Genomic DNA, 25,073 nt, shown 5'->3' with positions numbered 1-25,073 from the left:
GGAATGGAAGCGTTTTAACCTTAAACTGTGTAAAGGGTTCTATACCATATGAGCGGTAAGGATGTGGAATTCTCTTCCACAAGCAGTGGTTTCAGCAGGGAGGATCCATAGTTTAAAAAATCTATTCGTTGAGCACCTTAACGGCCACAACATACAGGGGTATACAATGTGCTATTAACATAAACACTTATACACATACTCATCATAGGTTGAAATGGATGGACTGGTGTCTTTTTTCAACCTCACTAACTATGTAACAAGGGTAGAGGATTTATTAGATGGAAAGATGAAAAAATCACTGAAGAGCCACTTTGGGAGTAAAAATTGGGCACCCTTGACTGTACTGGTAAGGTTGGGCAAGTCCTGGCACACAACCAACATATCCTGCAATTCCAAGTTTGCGCTGTTATTGACTTTTGTATTCTGATATTTTAAATGTTTAATCCATTTATACATTCATACATAGCACCCTAATGTAAACTTATATACAGAAATGGCATGCACATAGTGTGTTAGCATACATGCCAGGCAAGCGATCCCTATAATAAACATTGTTCTTTTACTCTGGCTCCTGTTCAAGACCTGTACGTGCCTCCAACACATCTAGGTATAGGAATAGGTACATTATCACTATAAACATGTCTTCAATGTGTGACATTAGGGCTTTATCAAATCTGTATACAAGTATCAGTTGGCAATCTTTCCTTTGTAAATAAGGCTGTCCTTGCCATTTGCAGTGGGCAATATGGATGACCACCTCTACTTGTGTACACTGCCATAATTGGACTTAATAATGTAAAATTTGTAAAGAGCCTTAACCCCAAATATCCAATTATAACATTAAAGCAGAGTTATGCTCATTTTCAAAAGTTTTTCTTATTCTAATGCCCACCAACAGTGCTTATGTAACTGGATAATCAAATGTTTCAAAGTTCTGTGAAAGTACCTTTTTATTAGTTTTCCTGGGACTTCCTGTTCAGGCCGCCTAGGTGAGCTATTAGGCTGCCCCAGTGACTCTTGGGATATCTGTGTCATTGATCCCGGGAGTCTTAGGGCAGCCCAAGCTGCTAAGCAAATATTGCATTATTTCCAGGCCGGTAGAAATTTGGGTGCGGCTTGATCCTTTTGCCCAACCTCGCTTGCCTCTGTGCTTGCTTCCTTCTGGCTTCTCTGTTGATTGACAGGTTGTCATAACAATGGGGCAGGAACTTCTGCCAATGTCACCTTTTCTATGGCAACCTGTTATTAACAAAGTGCACCGCAGTGGCATTACTGCCCAGGCGTGAGATCGGGAGATGCATGCTGGGTAGCCAGCTGCACAGAATCCTGAATTCATAGGAGCGGCCTTCAGATGCCCATATCTTTGATGGCCCCTGCTTGCCTGCCAGGAGCATGTTGGAAATCAAAGACTGGCAAGTAGAAATTATTTGGAGAGTTATAGCAATGTCTGAATTATTTGCTGCGAGTGATAAGGACCCAGATAGCAAGCAATTGTGCAACCATTTTTAAAATGACTTGCTAAGCTATTGCTAGACTTGCCAGGCTTCACAAGATTGTTGTACAATTGCAGCAAGTCTGGATTGCATGATGTGACGGGAGTCACTTTGGGCAGGGGGCTTGTGGAACCCAGATTACCTTAGAGAGGTCGGGAAACTCCTTGTCCAGCTCTCCTGGCCCCTCCTATGTGTAAGTCACCCTGTGTCTATTGGGGGCATAGGGTAACCGAGAACCCTAGTCAGACTCACTGTACAACCACACCGGACTCAGCATTTAGTGTTACCCCAGTTCTCCTGGATTCTATATGTTTGGTTTGTGTTAAAATAATAAAGGGGGTTTTTCACTTAGAACTGTAATATTTTTAAACAATATCCCTCAGGAAATAGGTGAAGATAAATTGGTTTGACCTTTTCAGGGTGCTTGTAGGAGTTTATCTCATAGACCATTGCTAGATAGTTTGAGGTGGGGTGGGGTTTGTTATTGCTAAGTGCCTGTATAACATTGTTCTATTGTTTCTGTCTGCTTTGGGAAGAACCTATTATGGGATGTATATGTGTATGTGGATTAGCTGATAGATGGGAGGGGGGATGTCTCCAGCAGCCCTTCCTAAAGACTGTCTACTGTTGGAAAGTTGAAGATACTTGTGTGTCATGTTACTGAATGTAGTTTACCCCGCCCTGGGTCATTATGCAAAGAAGGAGGGATTGTCCCCTGAGTGTATATCTCTGTGCCTGTGTTTGAATAAACAGTTTTAGGCTTCTTACCACCCTACACTGATGTCTGGACAAGTGACTGGGTGGGCTAAGGGATCTTGGATCATGCTGGTATCAGGCAAGCAAAGCTTAAACAGCGGACATACTCTTTTTGAGTAAGGGGGTCCATCACACGTGACTCCAGATCAACTTTCTTTGCAAACATTCTGAAAGTCTGCTGCAAGTTCTGGTTCAGTTACGTTGTGCAATGGTCCTCCCACCACAGGGGGTCACTGTGGCTGAATTTTCATGCTGTAGACTTGCAGAGCTCTTGCTGTAGTCTCACCACTGCAACTTTGCTTTTGCTAGAGACTTGCTATGCAAATGTGCTACAATACAGAAAAGAGTCAACTAGAACTTGTGCTTCATGTGCTGTGCAAGTGTCCAACTTGCTATCTGGGGAGGTGCATTTATTACAATTTTGTCTAGGGGACTGGAGCTCTTCTTTAACACTCAAAACAAATCATTCACTTACTTGTCCCCTGCTCTATCATAGTGACCTGCAGAATATATGACATCTGGTATCCTGAGCGGTCAAGCTGGAATGTTGAGAGATCAACGCTTCTTTTAAATGTACCTTTAGAATCAGTCTATTGGGGAGAGAAGGACAAACAAACAATTAGAAAAAAAACTGTGCCAAGTACATAGTTACATAGTTAGTGAGGTTGAAAAAAGACATCAGTCCATCCAGTTCAACCTATGATGTGTGTGTGTGAATACTGTTAATAATACATTGTATACCCCTGTATGTTGTACATTGTATACCCCTGTATGTTGTACATTGTATACCCCTGTATGTTGTGGTCTTTAAGGTGCCCATCTAATCATTTTTTGAAACTATCGATGCTCCCTGCTGATACCACTGCTTGTGGAAGAGAATTCCACATCCTTACCACTCTGACAGTAAAGAACCAGCACCAGGGGGAGAAGACTGCATAAGAGGAGGAAGAAACTATTAGAGGGAGAAGACATCGGTATCGGAGAAAGATGACACATTGGAGCTAGGACCAGGACATTTTTATTAAAGGAATTGTCAAAAAACGTCTTTTGTTTTTTTTTTTTTTAACACTTCACTGCTTTTTAGCGTGAATGGGTAGGAGTACAATATACCCTAGATCAGGCTTCCAGAGCGCCTCGCTCCCGCCCCCGTTAGTCAGCGGGGAAGGGAAGCCGATGCGGGTGTCAGGCGACTCCAATTGCCGCCTGACACCCGCAAACGCTCCCCGCTGGGAGAGAACGGTCGGCTGTTGTAAACACAGCTGACCGTTCTTCTCCCTGGAATGGTCATAGAGCCCATTTGATCCTTCTATATAGGATCACATGTCTCTATGGTCATTTCACAAGTCCATCCCACATACAGTTAGAATCACTCCCCTAGGCTCACATTTAACCCCTTGATCACCCACTGTGTTAACCCCTTCCCTGCCAGTGTCATTATTACAGTAATAATGCATATTTATAGCACTGATTACTGTAGTAATGTCACTGGTACCCCCCAAAAGTGTCAAAAATATCAGTTAGGGGTCCGATCTGTCCGCCGCAATGTCGCAGTCGTGCAAAAAATCGCAGATCACCGCCATTACTAGTAAAAAATAAATAAAAATGACATACATCTTTCCCGTAGTTAGTAGACGCGATAACTTTTGCGCAAACCAATCAAAATACGCTTATTGTGATTTTATTTTACCAAAAATATGTAGCAGAAAACAAATTGGCCTGAAATGTTAAAAAATTTTGATTTTTAATTTTTTTTTGAGAATGTCATATAGCAGAATGTGAAAAATATTGTATTTTTTTTTTTTTTAAATTGTCGCTCTTTTTTTGATTATAGCGCAAAAAATAAAAATCGCACAGGTGATCAAATACCACCAAAACAAAGCTCTGTTTGTAAGAAAAAAAGGAGGTCAATTTTATTTGGGTACAGCGTCGCACGACCGCGCAAATGTCAGTTGAAGTAACGCAGTGCCGAATCGCAAAATATGGCCTGGTCATTAAGGGGGCAAATCCACCCGGTCCAGAAGTGGTTAAGGAGGACCTGTCATGCTTATTTCTATTACAAGGGATGTTTACATTCCTTGTAATAGGAATAAAAGTGATCAAAACATTTTGTTTTTAAAAACAGTGTAAAAATAAAAAATAAAAAAGATAAAATAAATAGGAAAGGAAAAAAAAATGTAAGCGCACCCTTCCCCCCATGCTCGCGCGCAGAAGCGAACACATGCGCAAGTAACACCCACATATGTAAACGGTGTTCAAACCACACATGTGAGGTATCGCCACAATCATTAGAGCGAGAGCAATAATTTGAGCCCTAGACCTCCTCTGTAACTCTAAACTGATAACCTGTAGAAAATTTTAAAGTGGCGCCTATGGGGATTTTTAAGTACAAATGTTTGTCGCTATTCCATGAGCGTGAGCAATTTTGAAGCATGACATGTTGGGTATCTGTTTACTCGGCATAACATTATCTTTCACATTATAGGAAAATACAAATAAAACAAGTCGCGCTGTTTAAACAATAAATGAAAGTCCTTGTACCAACTGATAGGTAAAGAGAAAAAATTGGTGATCAAAATAGTCTCTAGCCAAATAAAGATCTATAATAGTCCAGATTTGATGTGAAGAAATGATGTGTCGAGATAATTGATGACAATCCAAACTCCCTTATGGTAATTGTATTTGTATTTGGTTAACGGTGTGGTCACACTTGAAGTTGCAGCTATTTTTGTGTCATTTCCACTAGCGCGGTTATTACTCTATCACATATACATTATAGGAAAAAATTGGGCTAACTTTACTGTTTTCTTATTTTTCTAATTCAAAAAATGATTTTTTTTTCCCAAAAAATTGCCTTTGTGAGACCGCTGTGCAAATACAGTGTGATAAAAAATATAGCAACAATCTCCATTTTATTCTCTAGGGTCTCTGCTAAAAAAAAAAAATATATATATATATATATATATATATATATATATATATATATAATGTTTGGGGGTTCTAAGTAATTTTATAGCAAATATAACTGATTTTAACTTGTAATCAACAAGTGTCAGAAAAAGGCCCGGTCCAGAAGTAGGTAAGCAGCCCTCCAGAGGAACAGCCAGGGATAGGGCGTGCACTGGATGGAAATTTATGCACTGAGGACATCTAGTGATTGATATTATTATTACCATTCCTATGATGGGCTATTCTCAAGTCTAATTGAGGTGGGAACATAGAGAGCACAAATAGGGGCATGCAAAGGAAGAAGAGCACCCCTTAAGAATTTTTCCACACTTAGGTGAAGGGAGTCACTTACACATTCATTAAGATTCATTGACTTTTGTTACTTATTCCTTTATTTGGATATATTTATTTAATTTAATTTTTACATTTTTTCAAAACTGTAGCTTTCACCAATGTGAATTTAGCACTTTTGTTTACATATAGAGGATTTATGTGATCCCCCCCCCATTTCACATACACATTGTTATTCTATGTTGCACGGTGCACTTTTTATATTTGCATTTGCACTTGGCACTTTATGATGATGAAGTTTATATGAATTCATTTTTTACATATTTATTCATCAGATCTATGCATGTTATGATGTACTATTTGGTTTATGCACCTAAATCATAGATGTGTGCGTGTACAATATATTTATGTGAAGTTATTATAATATTTGTTTAGTCCAAGGGCAGCGCAACACTGTCACCTACTATTGTTATACTATCTATTGCTGAGGGTCAGCAATGCAGATCCCACATTTTTTATTTATATTTTTTCCAATCGTTGTGCACAGGTCTATGAAAATCACTAAAAACACTGCGTAGTAATCGGCCTCAGCCAGAACTCCAAACCCCTGCAATGCAATACAGGAATGCGCGAGGAGTGGTGCAATGGGCTGAACCGGAAGCTGTGACGTCACCACGTCCTGCGTGTTCCTGCATTCAATTTTGGGGTTTGAAGTTCTGGAGATCCTGTATGATACAGCCTGGATTCTTCATATGATGTTTGGACTTTCATAATATTTTGCATGTACTTTTTATTAATTCATTTATTTATCACCGATGTATTCATTATTCGTTTGTAATTTTTATTACTATTTTTATCACCATTTGTTATATGTATCATGTTTTCACCACAGCATGGGGTTTAATGATGTGATTTTGATTTATATTATCCCATACATGATATTTCCCTACACTCATCTATATTGATTGACTCTTGCCATTTACGTGGTATCACTTTTGATTTGTTTGTAGTCGATTCATTTTGAATAGGCTGTCAATGCACACACAAAAAACATAGGAGCTGCTATTTTTTTAGTTTTAGCATAGTTCACATGTGTCTGTGTGGTGTGCTATAGTGTCGGAGCATTACAGCATACTGAAGATGTGCTCTCTGGGTGCAATTAAAGCGTCTGTTATCCCAACATATTCCTGATACGTGCTTGCTGTACCATGTGCTTTTAAGAGAAAGTCTCCTGTTTTCTTTGTATTTCTTCATTTGTGTGAAATCCCCAGTGTTCCTGCCAGTCCCTCTGCTTTCCTATTAAAACTGACCACACTAAGCAGGAGAGCACAGCGTGATCAGTTCTCTAGCTGTGCTGGTAACTCAGTGTGCTCTCCTCCAATGATCGGACTTGTCCTGAGGCACCCCACTGCACAGCAATTCACCGGCAAGCTCAGTGTGTGGCTGCTTCTCTTCCCCCCAGCTCTTATGCAGCTGAGAACAGAGGGAATGTGATCATTTATAAAAAAAAAATTAAAAAAGGTGTTTATAATGTTTTTTTTTTATATACAGTATCTCACAAAAGTGAGTACACTCCTCAAATTTTTGTAAATATTTTATTATATCTTTTCATGTGACAACACTGAAGAAATGACACTTTGCTACAATGTAAAGTAGTGAGTGTACAGCTTGTATAACAGTGTAAATTTGCTGTCCCCTCAAAATAACACAACACACAGCCATTAATGTCTAAACCGCTGGCAACAAAAGTGAGTACACCCCTAAGTGAAAATGTCCAAATTGGGCCCAAAGTGTCAATATTTTGTGTGGCCACCATTATTTTCCAGCACTGCCTTAACCCTCTTAGGCATGGAGTTCACCAGAGCTTCACAGGTTGCCACTGGAGTCCTCTTCCACTCCTCCATGATGACATCATGGAGCTGGTGGATGTTAGAGACCTTGCGCTCCTCCAACTTCCATTTGAGGATGCCCCACAGATGATCAATAGGGTTTAGGTCCGGAGACATGCTTGGCCAGTCCATCACCTTTACCCTCAACTTCTTTAGCAAGGCAGTGGTAGTCTTGGAGGTGTGTTTAGGCTCGTTTTCATGTTGGAATACTGCCCTGCAGCCCAGTCTCCAAAGTTAGGGGATCATGCTCTGCTTCAGTATGTCACAGTACATGTTGGCATTTATGGTTCCCTCAATGAACTGTAGCTCCCCAGTGCCAGCAGCACTCATGCAGCCCCAGACCATGACACTCCCACCACCACAATTCCGGCTTTCTTGTGCATCATCTTTAGAAGAGGCTTTCTTCTAGGACGACAGACATGCAGACTAATTTGATGCAGTGTGTGGCGTATGGTCTGAGCACTGACAGGTTGACCCCCCACCCCTTCAACCTCTGCAGCAGCAATGCTGGCAGCACTCATACGTCTATTTCCCAAAGACAACCTCTAGATAGGACGCTGAGCACGTGGACTCAACTTCTTTGGTCGACCATGGCGAGGCCTGTTCTGAGTGGAAGCTGTCCTATTAAACCGCTGTATAGTCTTGGCCACGGTGCTGCAGCTCAGCTTCAGGGTCTTGGCAATCTTATAGCCTAGGCTATCTTTATATAGAGCAACAATTCTTTTTTTCAGATCTTCAGAGAGTTCTTTGACATGAGGTGCCATGTTGAACTTCCAGTGACCAGTATGAGAGAGTGAGAGCGATAACACCAAATTTAACACACCTGCTCCCCATTCACACCTGAGACCTTGTAACACTAATGAGTCACATGGCACCGTGGAGGGAAAATCGATAATTCGACCCAATTTGGACATTGTCACTTAGGGGTGTACTCACTTTTGTTGCCAGCGGTTTAGACATTAATGGCTGTGTGTTGAGTTATTTTGAGGGGGACAGCAAATTTACACGGTTATACAAGCTGTACACTCACTACTTTACATTGTAGCAAAGTGTCATTTCTTCAGTGTTGTCACATGAAAAGGTATAATAAAATATTTACAAAAATGTGAGGGGTGTACTCACTTTTGTGAGATGCTGTATATCTATACAAAACAAATGTAATCTCTGTTTTAAACTGAAAGGGTTGTTTTGCAAGGTGATTTGTTTGCAATCACTTTAACTTTCATAGTTAGTCTGGTTGGAATTTTTTTTATCTAGTTCAACCAATAAAAAGGGGAAAACGAAAGAATATATATATATATTTTTACAATCCTATTTACACAATCCCATACCCACAGTTGATCCAGAGGAAGGCAAAAAAAACCCCAGCAAAGCATGATCCAATTTGCTTGAGCAAGGAAAAAAATCTTCCTGCATCCCCCAAGAGGCAATTGGATGTTCCTTGGACCTATAAATGTTAGTATCCAGATAAAAAATGTACATTTAGGAAAGAATCCAGGCCTTTTTAAAGCAATCTACTCTGCTGATTAGAACCAGCTCTTGAGGGAGTCTATTCCAAATTTTCACAGCTATTACTGTGAAGAAACCTTTCTGTATTTGGAGATTAAATCTCCTTTCCTCCAACTTTAAATGGCATTGTCCAGCTACCATGAGTTACCATGCATTATGCCATAATGCGAGGTGGGGTGTGAATAAGGATTAATGTGGGTTTCCTCGGAGTCTTACAATGCAGCAGTTTTGTAAGGTATAGGAGGCTGGGAAACTTGGGTTAACGGTAGAGATTTATTTCTAAGATTTGCAAGCCTGATCACAGTTTTGTCTCACCTCTCCAGTGAATGGCGCACAGATACCATCAGGATTTCTATTGCAGGCATTTCCTCGGTAATAATTAGCTGGTGGTCTGCACAATCTTCCTGATACTTTTCCGTTGACAGGCTGATCATATGTGTACCTGCAAAAAGAACAAAGCTCAGTTCTGCATGCAAATAGATTCTGAAATGTGGACTGCTGACAAATTAAAAATCAGTCTATGTTCCGGTAAATTTTAATATTTCTAAACACAAACTTAAAGTAAAAACCTTCGTAAATCTCAACCCACTCATTGGGACTGTCTGATGCAGCTGGAATGGAGATTGGCAGTGTTGAGGATGGTCATAGAATTTTTGCAATTTTGGTGAGAATGTTACATTATGATGGAAGGTGGGGTATGATCTATTGTTAAAAGTTGATGTGGCATGCAATCTTTTAAGGGAAAATTTAATTTTTCCTATTAATAGTATGTTAACCTCCCTGGCGGTATGATTGATTCCGATTTTAGGTGCTGAAAGCGGTACCATTATTTTGCTAGTAATTTTTGAGGACGAGCAGCCTCAACCAACTATTTATATATGATTTTTTTTTTACTGTGCGTTCTTCTTTATAACATCTCGGGTATGATAAAGTTTGAAACACAAAATCATAAATTATAATATAATAAATAACTATAAATAAGTTAAAGTATATATATATATATATTTGTGTGTGTGTGTATACATATCTATCTATCTATCTATCTATCTATCTATCTATCTATCTATCTATCTATCTATCTATCTATCTATCTATCTATCTATCTATCTATCTATCTATCTATCTATCTATCTATCTATCTATCTATCTATCTATCTATCTATCTATCTATCTATCTATAAAAAGTACAGTAAAACTGCAGGAAAGGGCACTGGGGGGCAAACTAATGTCAATTTCTTTTATTTTGTAATGTAATCCAATAGGATTACAATATATCAGTGTGTTTGTGTGTTTTACTTTTCAAATTTGCCACCGGTTCCACCCCCCTGCGAGCGTCACGTCGCAGGAGACGGAAGCCGGGGCTGACAGCATCAGGCGGAAGATCCGGCCGCCGTATGCTGCAGGGACACATTGCCGTATGCTGCAGGGACACATTGCGGGATCCCGGGGACAAGGTAAGTAACCTCTAACAGGATCCAGCGATGCTCCCTGGTGGTACCCCGGGTGTGGCTCAGGGTTACCGCTAATGGCACTAAAATTCCACCCTGAGCCACACTCGCTAAGGAGGTTAAATATCTTTGATATTATTCATTTTCTGGCTAGTTGCTTGTGTAGCTTAGAAAGTCTTATCTAAACTAGACATTCAGCTTCTTCCTGTTCTTCACGACAAAGCTATCTCACTTTATCTGAATTTGTGAATATGTCTTTCACTTCCTGAAAAGGTTGTCGGTCTTTCTTAGACAGGCATGCCTAGACCTGCCAGCCGCACCCCCATCTCTCCTATCCTTCCTATCCTTCCTATCCCTCCTATCCTTCTCATCCTTCCCATCCCTCCTATCCTTCACCATGATCTCCTCCTGTCTTCATAGCCTCATTTAGGCTAGCAGCTTATCATGAGAGGGAGAGAAGGGGGGGAGCACAATATATGAAAGAAATAAGTACAAAGGACCATTTTTGGAAGTTTAGAAGGACTTTGGAGTGTGACTTTGAGTGCAGCTTTGATCCGACTTTACATTCTCTGAAGCAAAGTCTCACCAAAAGTTGCATCAAACTAGTTGTGACAGTATTCACCGTCACTGGAAGTTAAAAAAAGATAATTAATGGTTTGAATTGCTTCAGATGGGACGGTCATATTTGCAAGCAATATCTTCATATAGGAATATTTATTCTCATTTGCCATGAAATCTGTTCTTCCTAAATGCTGTGTATATTACATATCTTTCAATGTCAGACAGGTTTTCCTTTTGTTGTGTATTGGAGGGAATGTGGATTGCCCTGTCTCATTGTTAAGTGTTAATGACCTCCCATTGTTCTGTCTGTCTGCCTTAAGAGAAACTTATTATGGGATATATATAGGTATGTGGATTGGATGCTAAGGGGGAGGGGGGATTGTCCCACATTGTATATTTTTGTGTACACTGTATGAGAGTGTAAAGCTCTGTTCCTATTGGATGGTGAATGTTACATCCAGTCTTCAACAAGGTCCACCTGGGTGGTAACCTTGTGGGTGAAAACTGTATATAAGTCTATTCAATAAAGTTGTTCACCCTCAATTTAGAGTCCTGTCTCTTATTGGGGGAATCGGCTACAAGGGATTGCTATTTCCTCCATACTCCCTTGGATAATCCCTAAGCTCTTGTAAGAGCTTGTGTAATAGCTTGTTCTGCTGCACTCTCTGGAGAAAGAGAGGTTCACCCACGGGAACCTGGAGCCTTGTCATACAGTAGGTCCAGGGTGGGTAGGTCCAGGGTGGGTAGGTCTGAAGTGGTTATGGTGTCTGGTGTGGAGTGCTTGGAGCCCTTGGGAAGCATCTGTCAATGGAGGTGCCTGGTCGGGGTGCTGGTTGAATCGTTACACTAGTGCAGGTCAAGGTCGCCGATTTTCAAAGTTTCATGGGAATGGGTGTCACTGATTAGTCTCACTAGTGGAAACGTAGACTTAGTGTGGATGCCTGTACTATGATCTTTGTAGACTGTGAGCTAAGAGTCCAGAGCACTTCCAGCTACACTGACAGTTCCACCCTCCCCACCCTCCCTGATGTGTCCAGCTTCCTTCTCCTATGGTAGTGTTCATTCAAAGCCAAGCACAGCTATACTGTATATGTGCCCCCCCCCCCCCGTCCTGTGTGAATTATTTCTTCATTTTCATATGAATTAGGATGTACAATACATCCTTACTGTTGAGAGAACACTGGACAGGAACCTATGATCAGCTCCTCCCATCCTGTATACGCCCACTGGCTACAAAAGAACAGTGCCCCTCCCTGGAAGTGATGTCACTGGCTTTTAGTAACCACACCCACTTGCTGCTCTTGGACTCAGCAGGAAGAGGAACTGAAGTCATGTGACAGCACTGAATACTGCAAAATAAAGGTAGAAAAACTGGGATTTTTTCATTTTGACACATAAGGTTTAACTCCGCTCACATTAATGATTGCAGGGGAGAATTGAAGGTATTAGGGTGTACTTACGCTTTAATAAAGAAAAAAAAAAAAACAGTACATTTACCCTTAAAAACTTCATATCATGCATTAAATGTATACTAAAATTACTCTCTTTTCATGTTTTTCCTTGGTTTTTCTTTTCATGCATTGGTTTGACAAAAAAGTTCCACTTTGGGGCTTCTTTCCATTGAAACTGCCCATCTCTCATCCAAAAGTCAGGACTTCAGTTACTATTTTAGGATCTCCCTCCAAACATACCCCACCCCTTCCTAACAGAAATCAGGACAAGGGGAGGCAAAAGAGTAGACCAAGCGTTGTAGCAGGGATGGGGAGACTTTGCATAGAGATGACATGGAAGGCTAGAAGTAACTTTCGTAAGTGTAGCACCCTCTAGTGTGCTGGACTAGATTAGTTGTAGAGTAGGAAAATTTGGCTTGGCTGAGAGCCAAGCCTGAGTGACTTAGCAAGCAGCACCTCTGGTAACTTCCTCTGCTCTCTGGAACCTTGGAGAAGCTTCCAGAAGTAGAGAGTGTAGTCTAGGAGGAGCTGCTTGGAGTATTGACGAAGGGCCCAGCCAATCCCCAGCAAATAGGCTGGCAGGGGGCAGGCACCTCATAAAAATGTATGGGTTAAGCCAGCATGGGCAGTTGGGTTGAAGATGGAGAAAGAGTGCTGTGGAGGCTGTTGGTGGCCCTTGAGAATGCCACCTAGTCTGGATGGGGGGGTGACCTCGGGCCTGGGGCTCAGGTGCTGAAGGGAGCCTCTGCAACACATGGTGGAAATCCTTCCTGTTGGCACGGGAGCAAGGAGAGGACAGTGGGAACAGGTCAACACGCTCAGGAGTCTCCAGAGGAGTCAGCCGGGTGGGCTGGTGAGTGAGCAGGCTATTTTGTATACATATTAAGAAAGAATAGCGCACACATGCAAAAGAAATTACTACCAAATTTGAAGACAATCCATAAATAAAAACGGGGAGTCCCCCGCAGTGCATTTGCACATCTTTCCCAGCAAGGAGTGTTGTCTCCAAGGGTTAGAAAGGCTGGATTCATCTCTTTTTTATGGATAGTGTAGGACCCACTGATAATGGGGTACTTTGACGTAGTAGTGGGCTTGAGCACTATATGGCCATATGGTGGGACCAAATCCCCATTTTTATTTATGGATTGTCTTCAAATTTGGTAGTAATTTCTTTTGCATGTGTGCGCTATTCTTTCTTAATATGTATGTCTCTTGGTTCACAGCTGCACCAGCTTTAGAAATACATGGGTATGCTCCCCCAAAATTTTTTGCTTGTTTATTATGTATTCGGTCTGACCAGACTATCGGGGTTGAGCACCCCACCTCACCCCCACATACACCTGTGCTCTATCAGTGTCCACTGTCAGGTAGATATAGGAGGAGTCCCCCGCAGTGCATTTGCACATCTTTCCCAGCAAGGAGTGTTGTCTCCAAGGGTTAGAAAGGCTGGATTCATCTCTTTTTTATGGATAGTGTAGGACCCACTGATAATGGGGTATTTTGACGTAGTAGTGGGCTTGAGCACTATATGGCCATATGGTGGGACCAAATCCCCATTTTTATTTATGGATTGTCTTCAAATTTGGTAGTAATTTCTTTTGCATGTGTGCGCTATTCTTTCTTAATATGTATGTCTCTTGGTTCACAGCTGCACCAGCTTTAGAAATACATGGGTATGCTCCCCCCAAATTTTTTGCTTGTTTATTTTGTATACAGCAATCATTCCTCACACAGAGGAATAATATACATCACTGCACTGGTCAGGGGTGACATAGATTCATAAACCTCTTGCTTTCAAAAGGATGGTCAACTGGGGCAATTCTTAAAAGCATAAGTCTTTAGCTAGTTTAACCTAAACTATAGTTAATGGTACAGCCAATGTCAGTTTCAAAGCTACAGGTACACCTACACTATATTACTAAAAGTATTGGGACACTTGCCTTTACACACACACATGAACTTTAATGGCATCTCAGTTTTAGTCTGCAGGGTTCAATATTGAGTTTGTCCAACCTTTGCAGCTATAAACAACCCCACACTATAATCCCTCCTCCAAATGATTTGGACCAGTGCACACAGCAAGGTCCATAAAGACATGGATGAGTGAGTTTGGGGTGGAGAAACTTGACTGGCCTGCACAGAGTTCTGACCTCAACCCGATAGAACACCTTCGGGATGAATTAGAGTGGAGACTGTGAGCCAGTCCTTCTTGTCCAACATCAGTGCCTGACCTCACAAATGTGCTTCTGGAAAAATGGTCAAACATTCCCATAGACACACTCCTAAACCTTGTGGACAGCCTGCCAAGAAGAGTTGAAGCTGTTATTGCTGCAAAGGGTGGAATATTGAACCCTACGGACTAAGACTCGGATGCCATTAAAGTTCATGTGCGTGTAAAGGCAAGCGTCCCAATACTTTTGGTAATATAGTTGTAGCAAGGTTTCCAGGCCTATGGCCTGATGTGGGTCTGCTATTAGTACCGGTAATCCCTCCAGCCCATGTGAGCTGCGGCCCTTGGTGTGATAACTGAAGCAGCGACAACTCCGGCATCTTTGTTTGTGGTCTTTTATTGTAGTTTTAGGGGATGGGAGAAGGGAATGAGTGGGATACTCCTTGAGGCTAAACTAAATACAATTGGGACTTTTCCTTCTAAAGTGCCTGTTGGCGCTTCCTTGACGCCAGCTGGCGCCAGTCAATGCTCACTGACACTGAGAATACTCTGTGAAACAGAAGAAGTGATGAATCCTCAAATTCTAGTCCAGAAGATCCAAGACTGAGAACTATAGAACTCCTTACTCTGATGCACTGTGAAAGTCACTGAATACTGGTCCCCCGCCTGGCACAGCTGGAACTCTGTATAGCTATCACTGTAACTTGCACACTCAGTACAATTCAGGGCCCAAACCGCAGGTGCCCCCTTTAACCTCAAACTCTTCAGGGTCCACTGACTATGTACCCCCTCTGTAACTTCAGGGTCCTCTACCTAGGCACCCCCTTTACAGCTAGCTGACACTGGATCCCAGAACCTCTTCCGGAGTGGTGCCCTCTAACTTCAGGCAGACCCCCAGGGGCTATCCGCAGTACTCACGACCTGTGTAGGCTTTCCTGGGACTGGACCCCTCTCTCTCTCCGTAGGCCCTCGGCACACTGGATCCCCTCAGCTCAACTCAGCACTCTCTGGACACTCAGGTGACACCCGGAGACATCCGCCTTCCTCAGACAGGAGGAGAGACAGCCGCACTCTCTCTCTCCTGGGACTCTGCTCCCGCCAAAGACATCGTGTCATGCACCACCCCCAAATCCTTTGCAGCATAATCTGCCTTCTGGGGTAGGTACAAGCCTGGATGTGTCCCCTGATTGGGTTTCTTCCACTGCCCTATGAGAAGCCTCTCACAGGAGCCAGTGGGGAGACTTCCCTCTCAGCAGACACACCTGGAAACCCTGACACCCTAACTAAACAAATCATAGCCCTGCTGTTAGGCAGACAAGGCCCACTATATATTTGCCTAGCACCTACCTGTAGGGTGCTACATAGTGTACCTCTGAAGTTAGTTATCTATATACACCACAGCCACTCTCTAAATTTGAATCACTGAGATTGATTAGCAACATCAGCTTAACACCTACTGGACCCATAATAGACAACCTTGATGTACTTTAAATGCAAGACCAACTAAAAAGGAACAGGCATAAAACTAATCTTAAAAACTTAATAAAAGTTGTTAAAAAAAAAAGAAAAAATAGGGAAAATGGTGCATGTAATGTGATCTGTGATCAGCAGGGTGGGAATATAATGACCAACACGTGTGAAGAGTTAAGAAGTACCCAGGGCTTCATTAAATTGATGCATTACATTTATGCATCTGTTGAACTGTCTTGGTGAACTTACCTGACACTTATATCGAAAGAAAGAAACGTGTCCAGGATGGTTGTAGTATCGGGAGCTTTCAGCATTATACTAAACTTTGGCAAAACTGGAACACAAGAAACAGAAGTCTTTAAATATTTAAAGCTAAAGATCGCCAGCAAATATTGCTTTCTCTAGTTTGAGTGGGGAGGCATTTCTGCCATTTGTAAAGAGGATATTCCCTATTACATTGGGAATCTTTCCTAAAACTGGAGCACTCAGAATGTGGTGTAGCTGTGCATGGTATTCAATCAGCTTCTAACTTCAGCTTGTACCATTAGGCTCCTTTCACATGAGCAGTGCGTCCGACGGAGTTTGTTTTGCGCAGCGTGGGATCGATCCGTCAGTTCCCGCTGAGCAGGCAGATGACAGCTCCGTCTCCACTCTGTGTGCAGAGACGGAGCTGTCAGATCCCCGCTCTCCTCTATGGGAGATCAGATGATAACGGACCGCCTATCCGTTTTCATCCGATCTTATCCGATCCTTCTCCAGATGGATGGAAAATAGGGTTTTCACGGACAGGATTGGTTCTGATAGCAGCGGGTGTCAGCGGAGATGTCTCCGCTGACATCCGCTGCTCCACAGGGCTGCATGGAGCATCCGATCCAGTCCACCTGAAAAACTGACAGGCGGACCGGATCGGAGAGCCCGTGTGGCCCATTTCAAACATGCTGTCCGTTTGTCCATTTTTCATCCTTCCATTGACGGATGAAAAACGGACATCAATGCATTCCTATGGAAAATGGATGTAAATGAATGATCGTTTTCCATCAACATCCGTTTTTTGAACGGATGAAAGCCCTATTTTTCATCTGTTCAAAAAACGGATCAGATGAAAAACTGATGAAAACGGATGAAAAACAGATGAAAATTGATGACAACGGATGAAAAACGGAAGAAAGCGGATGAAAAATAGATGAAAAATGAATGAAAATGGAAGACAAAGGATGAAAAACGGATGAAAACAGATGAAAAATGGATAAAAATTAATGAAAACAGATGAAATGGATGACAACAGATGACAACAGATGACAACGGATGAAAAACGGATGGCAAACGGATGAAAATTGATGAAAATGGAAGACAAAGCAGGTGGAAATGGATGATAACAGATTAAAAATTATGACAACGGATGAAAAAGAGATGAAAACGTATGCCAACGAATCAAAAACAGATGAAAATGGATGAAAAGCGGATGAAAATGGATGAAAACAGATGAAAATGTATGAAAACGGATGAAAACAGATGACAACGGATGAAAATGGATGAAAAACTAATGAAAATGGATGACAACAGATGAAAATGGATGAAAACGGATGACAACGGATGAAAAACGGATGACAATGGGTGAAAAACGGATGAAAAATGAATGAAAATGTCTAAAAATGGATGACAACGGATAAAAAACAGATGAAAAACGGATGAAAGATGAATGAAAACGGATGAAAATGGATGACAATGAATGAAAAATTTATGAAAATGGATGACAACGGATGAAAAACTGATGACAACAGATGAAAAACGGATGAAAACGGATGACAACAGATGGCAACGGATGAAAAATGGATGACAACGGATAAAAACGGATGAAAAATGATTGAAAACGGATGAAAATGGATGACAAATGTATGAAAATAATGAAAATGGATGAAAACAAATGAAAACTGATGAAAAACTAATGAAAACAGTTGAAAATGGATGACAACGGATGAAAAAGGGATGGAAAAAAATGGATGGAAAAATGGATGAAAAACAGATGACAACGGATGAAAAACGGATGAAAACGGATGACAACGGATGAAAATGGATGACAGGCAAATAAAAACCTGATGACAAAGGATGAAAAACGGATGACAACGAATGAAAACCTGATAACAAAGGATTAAAAACGGATGACAACGGATGAAAAATAGATGAAAACGGATGAAAACAGATGACACAGGATATGTTGACTGGAAAAAACGAATGACAAAAAAATGTGACTGAACTGATGAAATGTGTGAAAGGGGCTTAAGCTTTGACAATAAAACCTCGGAGGCTCGGCTCACACTGAGGGTGGCTTTGAAATCTTGCGAGTTCAGCTGAACTCCCATGATTTCAAACTGGCATTTTAGTGCGACTTTGGGGTGTGATTTAGGAGCCACCTGTGCATGTTCATGCACAGATGTTTATTGAAATCGCCCCCCAAAGTCACCAAAAGTAGTGCAGGAACTACTTTTGGGAATCGGTGCAACGCCGCAAAGTCGGTGTCAGACCAATTCAGAGGATGCTGTTGCCGGCAATAGGCGGCGATTTGGCATGCGATTTGACATGTCAGATTGGCCTGATGTGAACGGGGGCGGAAGCTGATTGGTTTCTATGCACAGCTGCACCAGATTTTGCAAATCTTGAACTTTTTTGCACTACATTTCTGTATCCTATTGTAAATGTTTAACCCCTTTATGACTAGAGATCACTGAGGCCTAGATAGCTAGACCCTAATTAGCAGTATTGATTGACTTGACTATAACTAATCTACCTACCTAAATACATTTAGATTTTTTTATTTTTTTTTTTTAAGTGGACATAAGATTTTCCTTTGGTGCAAACTTTAATTAAAAAAAAAAACACTTTTACAGGCTGACAACGTAAAACAGAAAAGATGAGGAAGAAAAAAAAGAAAAGAAAAAAATATGTATTTTTTTTTTAATATGCCAACTGTAACAAATACAGTATTAAAAAAGTCACTATCATCTCCAGTTTGCAGTGGTACGTAGAAGCTAAAGCCATTTTCTTCTGAATAAAAGTTGTTGTAAAGGCACAAGGTGTTTTTTTAATTTCATGCATTCTGTGTGTAGCCCCCCAGCACACCTAATACTTACCTGTAGGGATGAGCTTCGGGTTCGAGTCAAACGTAAGGGCATTTGTGTGTTCGCTGAACACACAAACAAATAGGGCTATTCACGGGAAATTCATCCCACCACCGCATCCGAAAAATAACGCTCCCGCCACTACATAGGTTGAACTGGATGGACAGATGTCTTTTTTCAACCTCACTAACTATGTAACTATGTAACTTCAGATGCCTCCGGCGCAATGAGCTGCTGGAGCTGTGACAGTGCTTTTATAGAAAAGGGGCGGGGACACCACCCGGTGGCACCGCCCCTTCTGACGTGACATCAGTAACGAGTGCATTATGGGGTGGCTCGTAACGTCCGATTCCTATGAAAGAGCTGTTAAACTCAAACAGCTCTATACCCGGGAGGCGTCTGAAGAAGAGCTTCTTTTTTTTTTCTATTTTTCAGGTGCAGCATGCAACGTGATTAACAATGGATTTACATCGGGGGGGGGAGCACTATTTTTTTAATAGAGGACTTGTCAAAAACTGCCAAAATTGAAAAGAAAAAAAAAAACGGTGTGGTGCCCCCCCCCCCCAAATCCATACCAGACCCTTATCCGAGCAAGCAGCCTGGCCTCCTGAACCATACCAGGCCACTTGCCCTCAACATGGGGAGGGTGCTTTGGGGTGCCCCCCAAAGCACCTTGTCCCTATGTTGATGGGGACAAGGGTCTCATCCCAACAACCCTGGGCTGTGGTTGTGGGGGTCTGCGGGTGGTGGGCTTATTGGAATTTGGAAGTCCCCAGATCCTGGCCCCCGCCTTTGTGAATGGATATCAGGTACACCGTACCCCTACCCATTCACCAAAAAAGTATACAAAAAATAAAGACTAAAGCCAGTTTTTGACAAGTCCTTTTTTAAAAAAAATAAAAAATAGTGCCCCCCCCCCGATGTAAAAAAAAACAAAAACGCTTCGGCCTCTTTATTCGCCTACGGCATAATAAGCTTCTGGAGCTGTGACAGCTATTTTAAAGGAAAGGGGCGGGGACACCACCCGGTGACACCGCCCCTACTGATGTGATGTCATTCATTTTTTCACTGCACCTGAGCAGTGCATTATGGAGCACTCGTAACCTCAGATTCCTATAAAAGAGCTGTCAAACTCAAACAGCTCATTATGCCGGAGGCGTGTGAAGAGGCGGGACCTCCTTTTTTTTCGGGTGCGATAGGTGACGCGATTGGCGCTGGATTTACATTGGGGGGACACTTTTTTTTTTTTTAAAAAGGATAAGGGTCTGGTATGGATTTTGGAGGGGCAAGATGCCGTTTTTTTTTTTTTCAATTTCGCCCTTTTTTTCATGTTTTTTTATCTGTATTGCCAGGAGCCGACAATACATTACAGCTGTGAGCAGGTTTATATGACATTTTTTCCTTTAGAAATGTCAGTATTGCTGCAGCAGGCTCTATACATCCTACAAATGCGCTACTTTACTGGCACATTAAGTGGGCCCCCCAGGCATGATATTTAAAGGAATTTTTCATTTTTATTGTTTCACTTTAAGCATCATTAAAATCACTGCTCATGAAAAAATGATTGTTTTTAAAAAAAAAAAATTGCATTGGTACATGTACCCCAGGGCAGTACCCGGACCCCCATACACTTTTTTTTGGCAATACCTTGCATTTAAGCCTTTAAAATGAGGACTTTTGATTTTTCATGTTCGAATCCCAGAGACTTTAATGGAGTTCGCATGTTCTAACGAATGATTCCCCTGTTCGCAGTGTTCTGGTGTGAACCTAACCGGGGGGGGGGGGGGGGTGTTCAGCTCATCACTACTTACCTGAGCCCCCTCTCAATCCAGTGATGTCCACGAGAACCTTGCCTCTCTGAGGACTCGCACTCCTGATTGGCTTTTGGCAGCTGCGGGAGCCACTGTCAATCACAGCCAGTGAGCCAATCAGGAGAAGAAGGGGGCGGGCTGAGTCTCAGCTCCCTGTGTGAATGGACACACAGAGCCGTGGGTCTTGAGTGTGCCTGCTTGAGTGCCCCCACAGCAAACTGCTTGTTCTGGGGGCACCCGGCAGAAGGAAGGAGCCAGGAGCTCTGTTGTGGGACGTGTTTGTTATTTTAGAAAAAAAAAAAAAGGCTTTAACCACTACTGGACCAGAAGATTTTCCCCCTTAATGACCAGGCCATATTTTGCGATTTGGCACTGCTTTACCTTAACGGACAATTGCGTGGTCGTGCGACGATGTACCTAAATAAAATTGATGTCCTTTTTTTCCCACAAATAGAGCTTTCTTTTGGTGGTATTTGATCACCTGTGCGATTTTTATTTTTTGCGCTATAAAAAAAAAAGAGCGACATTTCTAAAAAAAAAAAAAAAATACAATATTTTTCACATTCTGTTATATAACATTCCCCAAAAAATTAAAAATCTAATTTTTTATCATTTAAGGCCAATTTGTATTCTGCTACATATTTATGGTAAAAAAAAATCCAAATAAGTGTATTTTGATTGGCTTGCGCAAAAGTTATCGCGTCTACAAACTACGGGAAAGATTTATGTCATTTTTATTGTTTTTTTTTTTTACTAGTAATGGCGGCGATCTGCGTTTTTTAGCGGGACTGCGACATTGCGGCAGACAGATCGGACCCCTGACATTTTTGACAGTACTACTACAGTAATCAGTGCTAAAAATATGCACTGTTACTGTAACAATGACACTGGCAGGGAAGGGGTTAACACTGTGGGTGATTAAGGGGTTACATGTGTACCTAGGGGCGTGTTTCTAACTGTATGGGGGAAGGGCTTATGGAATGACCATAGAGACCTGTGTTCCTATATAGAAGGATCACAGGCACTCTGTGATCATTCCAGGGAGAAGAACGATCAGCTGTGTTTACAATAGCTGGCCATTCTTCTCTCTCAGCGGGGAACGATCGCAGGTGCCAGGTGGCAATCGGAACCGCCTGCCCCGTGCATCGGAGTCCCCACTGCCGAGTGGGGGCGGGAGCACACAGCCGGCAGTGCGCGCTCGCCCCCTAGCTGCAGGCGCCCGACTAACGTAGACCTACGTTGTTTCACACAGGAGGGCCGCCCTGCCGCAGTAAATCGGCGGTGGGTGGTCCGGAACCGGTTAAAAATCAGCAGCCTTTAAATTGAACTTCAGACAAAAGGTAGATTTTTCGGGGTACTGCTTGGGCATAATTACCATTTCAAACAAATTCACCAAAATCTTCACCTTTTGAGGTCAGTACCGATGCAGAAAGGTAGAAGGAATTTTTAACCACTTATGAACCCCACCCCACACAAATGGCCCTGTATGTGATTTTGTGCACAGGGTCTGGGGCACCCGTGCGCGCCGCCGGCAACCAGCTTTCACTGGGGAGCCAATCAGCAGGTCCGGCTGATGAGATGTCATTTGGGACCCGCCGATCATTCACAGGAGATGCAAAACCCCATTCTGTCAGAGAGGAAGATGGAGATCTTGTGTTTCTGCTACACAGGAACACGTATCTCTGTCTTCCCCCAGTTGAGCCCTCCCCCACACAATTAGCAAGCACTTCCTAGGAGCACACTTAACCTTTTGGTCACCCCGATGTTAACCCGTTCCCTGCTGGTGTCATTAGTACAGTGACAGTGCATTTTTTTTAGCACTGATCACTGTATTAGGCCTCTTGTACACGATACTCCTGTTTGAGCATCTACTTTTCCATCTGTTTTTATTCTTTTATGTATTTGCACGTATTTTCGCGCATATGCGTTCATGCAATTTTGCGTGCATAACGTATTCTCATGTTCTTGTTTTGTGCATTATGAAAATGCCCATTTGCACACATTTTTGCGCATTTGCGTGCATTTGCACGCATGAGGAGTAAGTTAGTGCCCAAAAATGCAGATATTTATATTTTGTTTTTACTGAAGAATGCACTGCGCTCGTTTACGCACCTGTTTGCATAGGCACATTACAATGAATGGGCTGTATTTTAGCTATGTAAAAAAAAAAAGCTGTACTGAGCTTTTGTAACAACTTCCCGCCCGCCCTATAGGCGATTGACGGCGGGAAAGTGGTTGCATTATCCTGACCAGACATCATATGACGACGACAGGATAATGCGCTCAGTGCCCATTATTGCCCACCAGTGCTGCCTATCAGTGCCCATTAGTGCCCATCAGTGCCACCCATCAGTGCCGATCAGTGGCACCTATCAGTGTCCATCAATGCCACCTATCAGTGCCCAGCAGTGCTGCCTATCAGTGCAGCATATTAGCCACCCCATCAGTGCCACCCCATCAGTGCCTCCTCATCAGTGCCTGTCAGTGCGGCCTCATCAGTGCAGGAAAAAAACGTATCAATTTACAAAATTGTATTACATAAACAAAAAAAAATTTTTTTTCAAACTTTTCAGTCTTTTTTTATTTGTTTAGCAAAAAAGGAAAAAACCTTGCGGTAATCAAATACCACCAAAGAAAGCTCTATTTGTGGGGAAAAAAGGACATCAATTTGGTTTAGGTACAGTGTTGCATGACTGCGCAATTGTCATTCAAATTGCAACAGCGCTAAAAGCTAGAAATTGGTCTGGGCAGGAAGGGTGTGAAAGTGCCCGGTATTGAAGTGGTTAAGCTGCAGTAGAGAAGTACAGTAAATCCAGACATGCAAGTGAGGCGTAGGATAAGGGAGTATGGAATGCAGAGGGAATACTCAAGCCTATCTGGACAAATATATTCAAAAGTAGTGTATACAATTTTATATTATCCTTCATATAAAATCAAATCCGAAATTTTTAGAACATCGCATCATCCTACTGATCTAATAACCAAGGCCATTTAATCATAGATCCCAAACCCATAGAGTCTGGAAAATATAGATGAGCTGCAAATGCAGCCTATCACTTGGTGTGCCCACTATATCAAAATTTGACATTACATAAGCCTTTGAGTGCAGTGGGGGTAAACCAGTCAAAAGCAGATTGTAGTGTAGTAAAGCAGAAATTGTCCAACAGGGACCTGTATCAGCTGTGTGGTCGGGAGATGGGAGGGTGGTCCCCTAGCATATGTGTTGTTGATTACCAAGGCTGGGGCATATCCACACCTACAGATCGCAAATCGCTCATCTATATTTTCCAGATTCTATGGGTTTGGGATCTATGATTAGACGGCCTTGGTTATTAGATCGGTAGGATGATTTGATGTTCTAAAAATTTCGGATTTGATTTTATATGAAGGATTACATAACATTGTATACACTACTTTTGAATATATTTCCTGGATCCTGATGAAGCTACTATAGCGAAACGCGTTGATCCATCAGTGAACCTGTATGCACACCTCCCCCTTGGAGATATGTGCTGAATTATGTACAACATTAGTGATTATCCTTGGTTTTTAGAATGACATAACAACTAATAAAATTTTGATATTTTTATATATATTTTTTGTTTCTGTAGTGAATAGATTGGCACAATTAAATCCCCCACTGTCCAGATAAGCTTGAGTATTCCCTCTGCATTCCACACTCCCTTATCCTATGCCTCACTTGCAAGGATTTACTGTACTTTTCATTGTTGATTGGGGACAGTGCCACTGTATTGAACCAACCGATCCTTCTCCATACAATCCCTCTTTTCTAAGCTGCAGTGTGCAAGAGGCCTTAGTGTCATTAGTCCCTAAAAAAAAAAAAGTGTCCACTTTGTCCGCCACAATGTCACAGTCCCGCTAAAAATCGCTGATCGCCGCTATTACTAGTAAAAAAAAAAAAAAAATTCCATAAAAATATCCCATAGATGGGAGAACTTTTACGCAAACCAATCAATATACACTTATTGGGATTTTCTTTACCAAAAATATGTAGAAGAACAAAATTTGGGCCTAAGTTGATGAATACAGTTAATTTTTTTTTGCATATGTTTTATAACAGAAAGTAAAAAATTTTTGGTATTTTTTTAATTATAGCACAAAAAATAAAACAGCAGAGTGATTAAATACCACCAAAAGAAAG

At 41.9% G+C, this 25,073-nt stretch overlaps 1 protein-coding gene across 1 annotated transcript in view; it reads right to left on the bottom strand.

Moving 5' to 3' along the window:
• The window catches only part of LOC309564184 (ovostatin-like), a 213,213-nt gene that overhangs the window by 148,121 nt on the left and 40,019 nt on the right, over window positions 1-25,073 (bottom strand). The window contains exons 7-9 of the mRNA XM_082268816.1: window positions 16,234-16,318; window positions 9,200-9,326; window positions 2,725-2,839 (exon numbers count right to left, since the gene is read on the bottom strand). Coding sequence (XP_082124942.1) covers window positions 2,725-2,839; window positions 9,200-9,326; window positions 16,234-16,318 — 327 coding nt within the window. The remainder of the gene's footprint in view (window positions 1-2,724; window positions 2,840-9,199; window positions 9,327-16,233; window positions 16,319-25,073) is intronic.

Source organism: Pelophylax lessonae, assembly GCF_965119305.1.
Source record: "Pelophylax lessonae genome assembly, chromosome: 9".
NCBI classification, from domain to species: Eukaryota; Metazoa; Chordata; class Amphibia; order Anura; family Ranidae; genus Pelophylax; species Pelophylax lessonae.
The sequence above is the reverse complement of the archived record's forward strand: the minus strand, read 5'-3'. Positions and strand labels throughout refer to the sequence as shown.